General features: G+C 37.8%; 1 protein-coding gene across 3 annotated transcripts in view; it reads right to left on the bottom strand.

The window, feature by feature from the left end:
- Positions 1–16,473, bottom strand: part of LOC127419430 (tumor protein p53-inducible protein 11-like) — a 72,702-nt gene that overhangs the window by 21,405 nt on the left and 34,824 nt on the right. Inside the window, exons 2-4 of one of the 3 annotated variants that reach the window (XM_051660930.1) lie at positions 11,710–11,829; positions 5,619–5,787; positions 2,173–2,334 (exon numbers count right to left, since the gene is read on the bottom strand). In XM_051660930.1, the coding sequence (XP_051516890.1) occupies positions 2,173–2,334; positions 5,619–5,744 (288 nt within the window). In that variant the 5' untranslated portion in view covers positions 5,745–5,787; positions 11,710–11,829. The remainder of the gene's footprint in view (positions 1–2,172; positions 2,335–5,618; positions 5,788–11,709; positions 11,830–16,473) is intronic. The other 2 variants (XM_051660844.1, XM_051661016.1) reach the window with 2 other exon arrangements.

The following is a 16,473-nucleotide window of genomic DNA, read 5'->3' as shown; positions in this document are numbered from 1 at the left end:
ATATTACCTTCCTATTTTCCATTTCCATCTCAAAATGATGTATGTGGCTTCCAGAGTTAAAAAAAAAAAATTACATTAAATTCAGCACATCCTAATGGCCATAAAACATGCAATCTCTTTCCTTCTTCTCCCACCCTCAGAAAGCGGGATCTTTCCATCTCCCTCTCCATCATGCTCCACTAAAAGCCTCTGCACAGTGGGTAATTTAATGTTGATGAAAACCCAATCCTTTTCTGATGGGGAGCCATAATGCTGAAATCCTATGTAAAGATCATATTATGAGGGAAGCAGATGAGTTCAAGGGAATTGTAGGTGAGGATAAGAGTACATTGAGAAGTGACTGCTGTAGCCTGGACAATGTAACTCTGATCAGAGCTCACCAGGGTGCAAAATGGCTCTTCACGGCATGCACCTGCAGTACTCTGGTGACCTTTACTGTTGTATTCTGGTGACAGATTGTTTCCTCATAGGCACTTGTTGTGGTCCCTTTAAGAAAATAAGAGCATTTTAGTGTGCCCTAGTACACAGTGAGTGTTTGTATGGGGGTGTGTGTCAGAGACTGTTAAGTCTCACAGGAACACAAATAGTAATGTCTTACAGAAAAAGTTATGTCATAATCAGGCTGACATCAGCTGTTTGTAAATATGTTTTGTTCCTTCAATATCTGTGTAGCCATAAACATTGAACTACCATTCATGCTAATGATACTGCCGAATGTGTGTGCCAAATACTTTGCTCTTGTGGAGCCCTCGATGATGAAATGATGCTGTGTTTAATCAGTAAACAGCAGTAGCTAGTAAGCGGGCGCCATTGATTGTTCTCAGGAGAGAAGAGTGATTTCAGACATATAGTGTTCAGACAGCATATTGCGCTGAGAAAGAAAAGCATGTCAAGTGCTGTGGGAGACTTCCTCTCAATCGACACCTCACTCTGGTTGTTTCGGGAGTGTTGACACATCTCGACAACTGCTGGAAATCTTTTAAAATTTTCTACATTTTTTTCTCATAAGAATGGTAGATGCTGAACAGTATGTTTGTCTGACCATACGACCAGCTGCCAGGCTAATAGCTTGTTTGAGTGATCAGCTAATGGAGAAATCAAACGGAGTACTTCAAAAACATCATGCCCTACATCGGGGCTCTTCAACTACTTCCTTATGGGGGTCAGATTATCCAGATGAAAACTTTGTGGGGGCCAAAATTTTCAGTATTCATCTTAGCTATCACTTTCATTGCAAGTAACATGTTACTTAAAAAACACTTTTAATACTGTAAATTTATTCATATTATAAGAGTCATAGGGTAAACTATACTGAATTACAATTTTTTAAGGTCTGGCCATAAATTCCTTCATAAGATCTGGCTGAAAAATAAACATGACTTATACTCCTAACTATCCAATAATTTTTTATCAACATTACCAAAAAACAACAACATAATAATAATTTTAGCGCTATTGATTACAAATTATGAAAACCGAGGAGAAACATTTAGATCTGCTAAAGCCCTCTCACAAAAACAACACACATATGAACATAATGGTCATAAAGAAATGTCATGTTTACTTAAGAATGCATTTAAATTAAATGTTCTTTTTGGAAAAAATAGATAAAATGTCTATTCCTTTTATTTAAAAAGTATCATCCTCTTCAGTGAAGTGAAGAAAATTAGTCCTGCAAATATTGTGAATTTGCACACAATAGCCAGTGCAGGAGCCAGACTTTTGTGTAGGTAATCATTGGCAAAAGAAGTTGGTGCTGTTTGTGATTGCGAGGGCTGAATCACAGCATATATAATCAGGATATTAGCAGGTTCAGTTTCATGTATCACTGTTTTTACGAGCACTACCGACCCTGAACTGATGAGACACGCATCAGTTTGACACTTCAAGAATAATGAATAAAAGCTTTTCAGCACATTTTCGCTAAATGTTCGATTTTCATAATCGATTTCTCTTTTTTGCCTATCACAGATGTGCCTATGTGCTGACAACATTTCTGTAACAACTGCGGTGATCATTTGTTTTACAATTGTTGATTTGACTGCACTCCACACAACTAAGCAATTTATATAAATATATTTGATTGAAAAAGATGCTACCAAATGCTCCCCTAAACGGTGCAATCCATGTTTAGCAAAGCAGTGTAACAAAACTATTGCCAGAAAAGCTTACACACGTGCTCCGGTCTGGACAACTGATGATGGTTGAATGCTGTTGCACGTGCCAATGAGCGCTGTTAAACCAAAGTCTTTCTAGCAAGCCAGTCCACCGTTGGCCATCTTTGAAACGTTCCTGGGAGGCTATTTCCAGTAATGCCAGTGCAGCTCCAATCTCCTTGAATGGGGGACCATCAAAATCTCAAACATGGTTGGTCAAGATTACGACCAAAGAGCATATTTCAAGTCAGCAGTAAAATCTGTCAACGCTGGTATCATACATTCTGCTTCTTTCCCTCAGATTACCCTAAAAATGCAATGTGAGTAGAGGGCATCAGTCTTTTAAAACTAATGGGAAAACATACAAAATCATGTTCTTATGACTGAAAAATTATCATCTAAAAGACACAGTCTACTGTGACTACTGATGAAACTGCTGTTTTATTAATATAGCACCCATTATGGTGCTGGCTGAGCCATTTCTGTTGAAGCAGAGGGTGATGGGACACTGGCTCTTTAATGGATGTTCTCTTTGATCTTCCTCTGTGACCCTACCTTGGGTTTAATGCACAGCGCAGGTGCAGAGAGGTGCGGCTGTGTCCAAGTGTAGTGTGAGATGGTTAGTTCTCATTGTGGGTTCAAACATAGTGGTATAAAATTACTAAAGGCAGGCTACAGGGTGAGTGTGAGAGGCTGATTAGCATCCTTAAACTGGGCCGCACTGCCACACTGTGCCATAACACATCTATTCAGACATCTCTCCTGTAGCAGATGTGTTCCTAATGCACAATGATATATGTGGTTTTTGTGTAAGTTTGTCATCCATCCAAATGTAACACATCCACACCAAAATGAGTTTTAATGTTGAGGGGCTTAAGATGTGATTTCACTATATGGTAAATACTGAGCTCATAAATATTAAGTGTGCACTATCATTGCTAGGTAATCTTTCTAGACCACCCAGCCACGTACCTAATTACTATTCATGAGACAAAGAATTTCAAAGCTGTCTTGGAATTGAGATGTCAGAAATCAGTAGGACTGGGTAAAAATATAGATTTTCCGATGCATCGTGATCTTTATTTGAACAACCTCGATATCGATTCTTAAATACCAAGATCAAGTTTTTTGTGTGTCCAAAGACGAGATACACAAAACATTTGTCATTGAATAAAGTCTCTTTTAATATCCTTTTTTGTTCTTTACAGTAAGTTTTTGATCAAAAACAACAAAAAAGAAACATTTAATTCTAATCATGCATAGCACAGATGAGATAAAGCTATCTGAGTCTTCTCTCATTAACGTGCTCATTTACCAATGCTCTTTACAGAACAGACGGATTTCTTAAAGAGCACCTATTATGGTTTTTCAAATATTACCTTTCATGTAGTGTGTTTTATAGCTGTTTGTGAATGTAAAAAGTCTGCAAAGTTTCAAAAAACAAAGTGCATGACAAATGGAGTTATTGACTCCCAAAAGAAGGAACCGATTCTGAACACCTGAAACGAGTAGTTAGTAATTTCAGACTTACTTCCTGTACTAACCTACGTAATTTGGTAACAAAAAACCCACCTCTGGTCTTCATTGGCTGCTCGTGAACAGCTTTGACCCACCCTTAATCACTACACTAAGCGGTAGACCAATCACAACAGACTTGGACATCTGACCAATCAGAGCAGAGTAGGCTCTCTGAAAGGAGGAGTTTAGAATGAATCCTTTAGAACGGATCATTGAACGAGTCGTTATTGACACTGGGAAAAAAAAGCTAATGCTGCTATTTAAATTATGAGCAAATTAAAATGTTTTTTGACCTTGGATGCATGTAAATCTATTGTATGAGACCTTTAAAACAAAATTAGGCATGTTTAAAAACAATAATAGGTGCTCTTTAAATTTTAAATAGTGCAATGATTGGCTATTTCTCTCCGTAAATGTAAGTGTGATTCACTGCAATGTGATTTGAGTGACATTTGTTCAATTACTTAATTCACAAGCACAAATGCATGTGACATAATTTATTTGATTCTTTCATTCTAGTACCTGCCAGAACAGATAAACCAAAAAATTGGTTAATTTATCAAAATCAAAATGTTCACAATTAGGTCATGTTGGTTCATAATGCATTTACTAATGCATACAATTTTAATATAAAAATGTATTATTACATATAGAAAATTAACATTAACCAAAAGTAATAAATGCTGTACAATTATTGTTCATTGTTAGTTCATGTTAACTAATGTGGTTAACTAATCTTAACAAATACAAACTTATTGTAAAGTGTTACTACAGCATCAATGTTCCTCTCTCTACAAGCATGTTATACAGCAGAGACACTGCCACACCATGAATTTAGTAGTTCTGTACGAATAGATGCTCTGATGGTTTTTTCTTAGTGCAGGGGCAAAAAGCATCTTTACCTGTTACAGGTTATATTGGGTGCTACAACTATAGCAGACTATAGCATAGTATATCAGAAATTTGCTTTTTATGCAAGCCAACAGGCTACATATTGTAATCTCAGCCAACAGAGATGTAGGATAAAAGTGTGGGGGGGGGGGGGGTTGTTCAGCGCCCCTACCTCTGATGGAACAGAGCTCTGATTGCAGTATATTCTGTCCCTTTATTCAACAGAAGCTTTTCAATTTGGCATCTGGCAATTAGCTTTCCAAATACAAAAAAAAAAAAAGAAAAAAAAAGAAACAGTTAAATGAAAAACCAATCTTAAAGGGATAGTTCAACCAAAAATGAAAATTCTCTCATCATTTACATGCCATCATGCCATCCCAGATGTGTATAACTTTCTTTCTTTTGCAAAACACAAACTAATATTTTGAGATGAATATTTCGGCTCTGTTGGTACTTATAATGCAAGTGAATGGTGACCTCAACATTGAAGCTCCAAAAGGCAGTACAAAAGTAATCCATATGACTCCAGTGGTTAAATCCATATCTTTTTAAGCAATACGTTAGGCGTGGTTGGGAAACAGATCAATAATTAAGTCCTTTTTAACTGTAAATCTACATTTTCACTTTCACTTCCACATTCTGATGTGGAGGTGACTTTCACATTCAGCCACCTACTTGTTGGGGCTCGTCAAAGGTGTAGTAAAAGATGTGCTGATAGTAAAAAAGGACTTAAATGTTGATCTGTTTCTCACCTACACCTATCAAATCATTCATGAAGACATGGATTAAACTACTGGAGTCATATGGATTACTTTTATGATTCCTTTATGTCATTTTTGGACCATTAAAGTTTTGGTCACCTTTCAATTGCATAGTGAGGACCAACAGAGCTGAGACATTTTTCTAAACATCTTCATTTGTGTTCTGCAGAAGAAAGAAAGTTATACACATGGGATGGCATGAGGGTGAGTAAATGTCCATTTTTGGGTTAACTCTCCCTTTAAATGAATGGCCTCTGATACAAAAGTCCAGTGTTAGCATGTGGAATGATACCTTTGACCTGTGTACCTCTCCGTCATCATCCTCTCCGCCGACACCCAGGACCTTGCGGGACTTTAGGCGACTCACAAGATCCATCTGACTGTGCTTCTTCATGAGAGGCGGAGGTGTAGAGGACATGGTAGCGGTGAAGAGCTGGCACTCCAGTGAACTGTCAGAGAGACTGAGGAAAGGATAATGCATCAGCGGAAGAACATTCACAGAATTGTTTGACCACAAGACTGCAAAAGAAAAGTATATAAACATTGCAGCGTGAACTGTTTAAACCTACGTCCACATCCTTCTTCACTGCTGCACTCACAAACATACAGAGGAAACAGTCCATGCCTTAGTTAGAAAACTTTCAAAATGCAAATTTCAGAAGATTGCAATTATTGTTTTTTGGTATTTTAAGGCATGGCAAGATAGCTAAGGAAAGCTTCACAAAGGTAAATGCTGATCACAAAAAAATCCAATAGTTAAACAGTAACCATGTATATAGTGAATTATTTTTAGAAGCAATCACAAAAAGAGGTGACAATGACCTTGTGAAATGATGTCTTGTGAACATTTACAGTCAATGAGCTTTGAACAGAAGTCTGTGACAAGAACTCAATTTTTACAGGCAGGAATAACAACACATACTCTCTCATCAGCAACAGGAAATGTTATTAGTATTTTTGAAAATGTTTTTAGGAAAATTGCTATTCTACTCTGTTGGCCTTTTAGTGTGGGTTGTTAAATGGCGACAGAACAATGTATCAGCCAGGCCACTAGAACAGTCGATACTTGGCATTTTCCGTTATATAAGCCAGGTTGATTAATCGGCTGATATTTAGCTATTTTTAGATCATCAGCTGTCAACAGTGCCCAATTGGCCAATTAGCAGAAGTGCTCATTCTGCCTAGAGTCGGTTCCAACATCCGCCAACACCCTTGTCAATTGGTTGTCCACATATTCTGTTTTCAAGTATTATTACGAAATTTTGAGAAGGTATTGCATAAAATAAGAGTCCATTTAATTTAAGCAATTCTATGTAAATTTTTATGATATAATTAAAATGCATTTAATATTGTTTGGCATTAAAATAATTGTTTACCAAACAATTAAAATTAATATTTTACCCACCCTCATGCCAACTAATATGTTTATAACTTTCTTTCTTCTGTTTAACACAAACAAAGATTTTTTGAAGAATATCTCAATTCAAGTGAATGGTGACCAGAACTTTGAAGCTCAAAAAAGCACAAAAAGGCACTATAAAAGTAATCCATAAGACTCCAGTGGTTAAATTCATGTCATCAGAAGTGATATGATAGGTGTGGATGAGAAACAGATCAATATTTAAGTCCTTTTTTTACTATCAATCTCCAATTTCACTTTCCCTTTAATTTTCACATTCTTCTTTTGTTTTTAGCCATTCCCATTCTTCATGCATATCACCACCTACTGGGCAGAGAGGATCATTTATAGTAAAAAGTAACTTAAATATTGATCTGTTTCTCACCCAGACCTATCATATCACTTCTGAAGATATGGATTAAACCACTGGAGTCATATGGATTACTTTTATGCTGCCTTTATATGCTTTTGGAACTTCAAAATGTTGGTTCTTTTCACCATTCACTTGCATTGTGAGGAACTACAGACCTGAGATATTCTTCTACAAATCTTTGTTTGTGTTCAGCAGAAAAAGAAAGTCATACACATCTGGGATGGCTTGAGGGTGAGTAATGATTGAATTTAAATTTTTGGGTCAAATATCCCTTTAAATCAGCCATCCTGTTCTCTAGAATAGATATAAGTATCAGCTATTAAAACTTGACCACAAATTTTTAGATTTTTGGCATTGGCAGAACACCATGTTTCAAAATGACAGCCTTGCAAACATAATACATTTTTTTAACATTCTTATGGTACATGAACATTTCCTGTCTTCAAATATTTTTGTGTGCAATAAGTGTTCATTTAATTTAATTATATGCATGTCTAATTTCCAATCATTTAATAAAACAATTTCTAATATATCGGCCATCAGCCACCCTTCACTGTAGATATCAACATCGGCCATTAAAAACTCATCGAGCACTCGAGGAGCAATGACATGTACATAACTTTATATATAATAACATGTCTGACAAACGTCTTTGGCTGCTGCATTGCGTCTTGTTGTTCCAGTGTATTGTCTATTCACTATTATAGGCTGTTATAAAATAATCTATTACAAAATGTAGAAAAGATTGCATAATCAAAATATAATGCATCATATTTTGTCATTATGTGAAGATTCGCTGCCAAACACAATGAAAGTATGAGCACAACACGCGTCTGTCTGTTCTTCCTTCAGGTTACCGTAGTAATCTTAGTAAGCACGCATCAGTTTTTTTAGTGACTGTCTGAACCATCTATTTTCAAATTTGCTGGCTTAACAGGAGACGCCATAACCATCGCGTTTTTAATATGCGTGTTAACTTGAAGTTCAGTTTTGAAGATGCTGCATTCTGTTCCATTTAGCTGCGCTCTGTCTAGCTGTTTGAAACACTCGCAGTGCGTTGAGTCCACTGCCACATGCCTGGTGTAGTGTGTGTGTGTGTGTGTGTGTGTGTGTCCAAGTGTTAACTGCTGTGGGGAAAGCCGCAATGCTCCGTATTGTTGTTGCTGTGGTGATTCATGAAGCGTTCCACTCAACTCAGAGTGTCGGAATTTCCACTTTTCAACTGGGGAAAGTGCAATGAAATGACACTTTATGTTGGACTTCTAACTTGGAAACTCATGCGGAAATCTTCAACTCCTATTTTGTCGAGACGCAGATGTGTGTTACTGCACACAAGCATGTCGGCACCCAGGGCAGGGAGGTTTACAGTCAGTGACAAACATTCACTTTTATGAAATAATATCCATTAACGAGTCAAAGTTCTTACATTAAATGATAATAAAACGTTTAAGAAATGTTTAGCAAACGTTTTGCAGAGACAAGTGTTCAAAACATGATTAATTACACTTTTTCGATTATAGTAATGATAGCATTGCAGCGTCGTATATCAGTTTGGCTGCTATGAGACGTCTCTGACAATCAATGTACCCCTCAAAACCACAACATAATCAATCTCAAAATTAAAAATAAGCTCCCTCTTTGACACGTTTGTGTTTAGTTGTCAGGTAATTGTCACTGAATTTCGAATTAAGTGAAAAGTCACATCATGCATAATCAACATCGATCATCCTTTTCATGATCGATCATTGCTGCCACGTCCGAGTACTCGAGTACTCATGCCCATCCCTATTAAAAACCCTATACTGGTCAACCACCAAAAAAAAAGCACTTATGTAGTATTTATATAAAGTGAGATAAATAATTAAGGTGTGAAACAGGGTACTGCATCTACTTTCCTGAATTCCACTTTCCACTCAGGTTCAAAGACAGCAGATCTCTGCAGCACAGAGGGGGACAGGACGTGTTTCTCTGATTTCTTGTGCAGAGTGCTTATTGAACAACCCAAAGCCTGTCTAATCTAATTGATTAGCTTGGTGTTAATGAATAGAGCTCGATTCATGCAGGCAGCTGCCTCATGTGGATCCCTCTCTTCACCCCGATGTAATGAGGACAGTAAGCACAGACTGTGGCTGCTTACCTTACTGTGAGACACTAGGCACTGCTTATTGCTAAGAGATTAACTGATACTGCAAAATGAAAGCAGTCTCAAAGCAGTCTGCAGTGGTTAAAATCTGATGTTCTGCTCCATCTCTGTTACTCAACTGATTCCCATTTGCCAGCTAAGTAAAGTAGCTATTAAAATAAGAGGATAAAACCTGAGGCCACTCACAAAAAAAGGACCACATGGGCCTTGGTAGCTCAGCGTGTATTGACGCTGACTACTACCCCTGGAGTCACGAGTTCGTATCCAGGACGTGCTGAGAGACTCCAGCCAGGTCTCCTAAGCAACCAAATTGGCCCGGTCGCTAAGGAGGGTAGAATCGCATGGGGTAACCTCCTCGTGGTCGCTATAATGTGGTTTGTTCTCAGTGGGGCACGTGCCGAGTTGTGCGTGGATGCCGCGGAGAACAGCGTGAAGCCTCCACACGCACTATGTTTCCGTGGTAACACGCTGAACAAGCCACGTGATAAGATGCGCGGATTGACATCTCAGACACGGAGGCAACTGAGATTCGTCCTCTGCCACCCAGATTGAGGGGAGTCACTACGCCACCACGAGGACTTAGAGTGCATTGGGAATTGGGCATTCCAAATTGGGGAGAAAAAGAAAAAAAAAAGGACCACAAATTGTGGTCAAAACAACATGTCAGTTATTTTGAATATTTTTCAACATTAACTCATCTGTGGGTCAATTCGCTTCATTTTAATATACATTTTGTTATGGTTTTATTTTATTATCACTGTACAATACGGTTCTATTCATAAACATTAGTAAATGCATTCCTATATATTTACTCTGCATTTTCACATTGAGAATAAATTTATTCATGCAAAAGCTGAAAAATATTGCTTTCAGAAGCTTTATATGGAGTTAGGATGAAAATAAGGTGCATTTCTAACTGTTCTGAGTCATTCACTAAATAGGGAGCAAGGGAGCAAGGGTGCATACTATAGCTTTCTATGCAGCTAAGTGCATTCACTCCAAATCCGACCTAAAGTTCAGTTTCAGGCTGCAGATGATGTTTGGACCGCTCAACATGTTTGGCAGATATGGTACAATGATAATCAGTACATAGATTCAGAATTTTATATATAAAATGTTATTTTAACATGGTTGGCAGTGATTTGACGATGCTGGCCATTACTTTTAATAAGAATTATTAATTCAGCTTTACAGAAAATCAGCTGTAATGTCTGTAACGTCTCAAAAACATGAATAATCAACACTCCTGGACACATAAAATCTGACTTCCTGTAGCTTGGTATTACTTGACATTTCACAAATTAATCCCACTGTACCCATATGAGGACATCAAATTTTATGAAAACTATTTGCACTAGAAATTACTATTATTATTATTTTTCTTATTTATTAGGTCCTACTAGTTACAAATCAAAAATGGAAATGGAAAATGAACACAGCAGTCACGTGGGGGTCTCAGGAGGTTAATGCAGCCTCTAAGGAGACACAAACCCTTTAAAAACCATTGACATCATGACAGCAAATCAGACGTTTCACTTTAATTTAATTTAATCTTTATCCTTTTACTTAAATATCTTCAATTTTAGGGAAGAAGTCTGTTACAGCTATTCACATTTTCCTGCTTAGCATTCTAAACGATAAACAATTATTTATTTGGTATATTTATGCTGTCTCCAACTCAGTCAGTGTACATCACAGTCTCAGCTGCGCAGGGAAACTAGAAATTAAATCAAAATCTCACCACCTGTTTATTTCACAGCCGTTATTTTGACATTTGGACCCTTCAGCCAGAGAACACTACACAGAGACACTCAAAACCTTCTGTGTTATCAATACAGCACCATTAGAAAATCAAATTCTAAACAATGTCTGTTCCATCGCTTTTATTCATTGTCTACCATCCATAACACCTCATCCAATTGTTCTTCAATCTCATAGCATTATCTTCACAGCAAATGTTAAGTTGTTTCAGTTGCCTAGAAACGCAAATAGCACAAACTTTGTGCTTTTCATATGCTCAAAAATATATTCAGGGATCATGCCTCTCTAATCATTAATTAGCTATTTGAGAATGGCGGTTATTAATGATGTGCCCTCTATTCAGATATTGAGCATCTCATTTCCTCTGTCATTGTCTTTGCATTCAAAGAGGGTTTTTATGAAGTGTGCCGAGGCCAAACATCTTAATTCTCCAATAGCCATGCTTGTATTACTGTTTACTCACTTCAGTGTTTGGTATCACATTTCCTTAAAATGTGAGGCAATAAATTTGCCAAGAGTAGCAAATCTGTAAACATTGCAGAATGAATCCACAAATCATTTGGGAAAGGTGCTGGAATTAAGACGATTGCCTATATCAGATTTCAATTTGCAGTCTAGATAACAAAAATGTTGAAACACAAAACATGAATAAAAAAGGTCCAAGCAATAAAACACTACAAATTTACCCACAAAAGCAATTTAAATACCGGTTTCTAGTTTGCTGACGATGCCACAATAACTGAAATGATGAATCAGGATGGAGGTGGCTGACCTAGGAATGGAACCTTTCCCTGAAGACTGGAAAAATAAAAGCGATGAATGTGGACCTGAGGAGGAGGAGACACTACACATTGGTATTGTTGATTTTCCTGTGTTCATATCAGTGTGAATCTCACCTTTTTTCTCAACATAAAACTATTCACTTTAAGTATAAAATATGACATATTAGAGGTTTATTCGTAACTTTCAAATATACACAAAAGCACTTGCACAACTGCAGTTGATAGAAAATGTAATTCGATTATGACATTCGCAATGCTTTATGCGAATAGGTTGGTCACTGTTGCGGTAATACCTGTTTCCATGGTAACAGTTACTTGATTGGTGGATCTCACTTCAGTATTGTGGGTAATGCAGTTCTTCACTTAATTGGGCAATTAAACCTAGTTTGTGAAAAGTTCTGGGTTATGCAAGGAGTAATTGGTTCAACAAAGTTTGAGAAACCATGGTCAAGAGAATATTTGAAAATCTACTTCACAGAAGGTCGATCAAGTGGTGACTGTCAAGACAGTCCAGGCTATTATCCTTGGCTTGCAGCCTTTATCACTGCAGGAAATTTATCAGACAAAGTGCTGCAGGACAGCATGCAACATCAAAAACCCACTCAACCCAACAAGGTCTTGCTGTATGGAAAACAGTACCAAAGTTTGAGGGTAAGGACTTACAGTCCAACAAACAGCTTTAAATTTAAGGCTTTCAGTCCTGTGAATGACTCTTAGCCATTACCTCCTCCACTTGCCCTCCAAGACCAATACAGTCTGCTGCTTCAGCCATTCTCAAGCACTCTTCTCCTCCTTCCATTACTTGCCTCACTGGAATACTTCAGTTCCCACATGCACAAACCCACTTTCACTGGACCAGACAGGACTGGCAAAAAGTGCTATTCGCTGACGTGTCGTGGTTTTGTCTCACCAGGGGTGAAGGTCGGACTCGTGTTTATCGTCGAAGGAATGAGCGTTACACCAAGGCCTATACTCTGGAACGGGATCGATTTGGAGGTGGAGGGTCCGTCATGGTCTGGGGCGGTGTGTCACAGCATCATCGGATTGAGCTTGTTGTCATTGCAGGCAGTCTCAATGCTGTGCGTTACAGGGAAGACATCCTCCTCCATCATGTTGTACCCTTCCTGCAGGCTCATCCTGACATTACCTTCCAGCATGACAATGCCACCAGCCATACTGCTCGTTCTGTGCCTGATTTCCTGCAAGACAGGAATGTCAGTGTTCTGCCATGGCCAGCGAAGAGCCTGGATCTCAATTCCATTGAGCACGTCTGGGACCTGTTGGATCGGAGGGTGAGGGCTAGGGGCATTCCCCCCACAAATGTCTGGGAACTTGCAAATGCCTTGGTGGAAGAGTGGGGTAACATCTCACAGCAAGAACTGGCAAATCTGGTGCAGTCCATAAGGAGGAGATGCACTGCAGTACTTAATGCAGCTGGTGGCCACACCAGATACTGACTGTTGCTTTTGATTTTGACCCCCCCCTTTGTTCAGGGACACATTATTCCATTTCTGTTAGTCACATGTCTGTGAAACTTGTTTAGTTTAGTTGTTGAATCATAAAAATATTTACATATGTTAAGCTTGCTGAAAATAAAAGCAGTTGAAAGTGAGAGGACATTTCTTTTTTGCTGAGTTTATGTCCTTGGCAATTTACAGTGCATGTGGGAACTGAAGTATTCCAGTGAGGCAAGTAATGGAAGGAGGAGAAGAGTGCTTGAGAATGGCTGAAGCAGCAGACTGTATTGGTCTTGGAGGGCAAGTGGAGGAGGTAATGGCTAAGAGTCATTCACAGGACTGAAAGCCTTAAATTTAAAGCTGTTTGTTGGACTGTAAGTCCTTACCCTCAAACTTTGGTACTGTTTTCCATACAGCAAGACCTTGTTGGGTTAAGTGGGTTTTTGATGTTGCATGCTGTCCTGCAGCACTTTGTCTGATAAATTTCCTGCAGTGATAAAGGCTGCAAGCCAAGGATAATAGCCTGGACTGTCTTGACAGTCACCACTTGATCGACCTTCTGTGAAGTAGATTTTCAAATATTCTCTTGACCATGGTTTCTCAAACTTTGTTGAACCAATTACTCCTTGCATAACCCAGAACTTTTCACAAACTAGGTGATGTCTGGTAAGGACCTGCTTAACAACAGGCCTACAAGCCCTCAGTCCAGCCTCTCTAAGCATATTGCAGACAGTCTGAGCACTGATGGAGGGATTGTGTGTTCCTGGTGTAACTCGGGCAGTTGTTGTTGCCATCCTGTACCTGTCCCGCATGTGTGATATTCGGATATACCGATCCTGTGCAAGTGTTGTTACACGTGGTCTGCCACTGCGAGGACGATCAGCTGTCCTTCCTGTCTCCCTGTAGTGCTGTCTTAGGTGTCTCACTGTACAAACATTGCAATTTATTGCCCTGGCCACATCTGCAGTCCTCATGCAGCATGCCTAAGGCACGTTCACGCAGATGTGCAGGGACACTGGGCATCTTTCTTTTGGTGTTTTTCAGAGTCAGTAGAAAGGTCTCTTTAGTGTCCTAAGTTTTATAAATGTGACCTTAATTGCCTACCGTCTGTAAGCTGTTAGTGTCTTAACGACCCAGGTGCATGTTCATTAATTATTTATGGTTCGTTGAACAAGCATGGAAAACATTGTTTAAACCCTTTACAATAAAGATCTGTACAGTTATTTGGATTTTTCAAAATTATCTTTAAAATACAATGTCCTGAAAAAGGGACGTTTCTTTTTTTGCTGAGTTTTTATTGATCCAACCCTGTACCACTGCAAACCTCAGCAACATTGCATGTAAGATTAAACTACTTAGCTGCATACTACCTCTTACTGAATACACATTTATGTTCTTTCTATCCACCTTTTTCCTGAACACAAAAAATGGATTCTTAATGGATGCCTGTTTTCGTTTTTTCATTCTCCAGTGGTTTTACTTGCATCAGCATTTGTTCTTAGAGGATAATATGATGTTTAGCGTGTTAAATTAGTAAAACTTGTCAAAAAAAAAAAAAAGCATGCTGCTCTATAGTGCTGATATTTTAGAGTAGTGTTGTCACAATCCCAAAATTTCAGTATTAAGTAGGGATGCACCGATACCACTTTTTCTCTTCCGATCCAATTCCGATATCGGAAATCTTAGTACCGGCCGATACCGATCCCGATCCGATACCAGTGTTGTTTTTTTTGCATAATCAGTTTAGAATATCTTTACATTATTGTGTGGAACTAATTGGGAGTACTCTTTAATATGTAAAGAAACACAAACCTCTAACTACACATTATTTCAATATAAATGTATAGCTTATTAAGAAAAACTTTACTGTTAACTAGTATACTGGATAATGTAGCAGCAAAATTAACAGTAATTCCAGTCTTCAAGTCTTCAGTAGAAAAGAAACCAGTGTTTTATTTTTATTTTTTTTTATTATAATTTTTTTTCAAAAATGTTTCAACTTGCATCTGGACTTTAAAGGATTTAGATCTCTTTTTTGTTCAGTTTAGTTGTAAGACATCAGTCCACTTTTCATTCAGTTATTTTTTGGAACCCATTTAACTTAAATATTGTTATAAATTGTAAACAAATAATAATGATGACAATAATAATAATAAATTGTTATATTATTAACTTTTAATTTTAAATACAAAAGTAATATATTTAAATCGTGCACTTTTTAAACCCTCATGCTTTTATTTTGACATTCTAAACTCTCCAGGAAGTCCTGTATGTGTCTGTTTGTAGGCAAGTTCACAGTAGTTTAATTCGATTCTTATTCATATTCTGGTAAAATGCACCTCCGGTGCCGTTCTAAATTCATATTATAAGTGAACCGAACTATTGAGCATCTACATCTGAGTTGCTGTTCTTGAGTAGCGCTCAAATATTGCGCACTGCTGTGAAGGCTAAAAATAGCCGTGAGTGCATCACCAGCCTATGCGTGAGTTTGTGTCAACAGAGCAGCACCATTCACTAATGCACTGTGCATACTATATATTTACTTATTAAACACAGCCTTCTGTGATTCACAGAGCTATCGCACATCTTCTAGTGGCTTTGAATAAAATGCATGAGTCATATGAATTACTTTAATAGTGTTTTTATGGTTCTTTTATGTCATTTTTGGAGCTTGACAGTGACGAACATGATTAACACACAGTATCGGATTTGGATCGGGCTCGTTGGACCGATACTCGATCCGTCTAAAAGCTTCAGTATCGGAGCCGATACTGATCCAGGTATCGGATCGGTGCATCCCTAGTATTAAATACCGATAACAGTAACATTTCACGATTCTCGATACCACAGAAAAATTGTTAATAAGCAATTAAACTAGTAGTTGACCGAAATGGGTTTTTTAGTGGCTGATGCTGATATACATAGAGCAGGGTGGCCGATAGGTCGATACAATGTCGATATATCACACAATTTAATATAATAAATAACAAACATAAAATTGCTAAAAAAAAATTATAATAAATTTTTTATTATTATTTAGCACTATATTTACTCAGTTTCACACACACAAAACAATTTTTTTATTGTATTTTAAAAGGTAGATAGCAGTTTCTTCAGATTTCTGTTTAGTCATCAAATTTTAGTAATTTATCTGTACCTGAAGAAATTGTTAATGTATTAGGAAGAAGGAAATAACAGTACACAGTAGTCCAGCAACCATGGATAGCATGTC

This window comes from Myxocyprinus asiaticus, chromosome 1 (genome assembly GCF_019703515.2).
Source record: "Myxocyprinus asiaticus isolate MX2 ecotype Aquarium Trade chromosome 1, UBuf_Myxa_2, whole genome shotgun sequence".
Taxonomy (NCBI): domain Eukaryota; kingdom Metazoa; phylum Chordata; class Actinopteri; order Cypriniformes; family Catostomidae; genus Myxocyprinus; species Myxocyprinus asiaticus.
The sequence above is the reverse complement of the archived record's forward strand: the minus strand, read 5'-3'. Positions and strand labels throughout refer to the sequence as shown.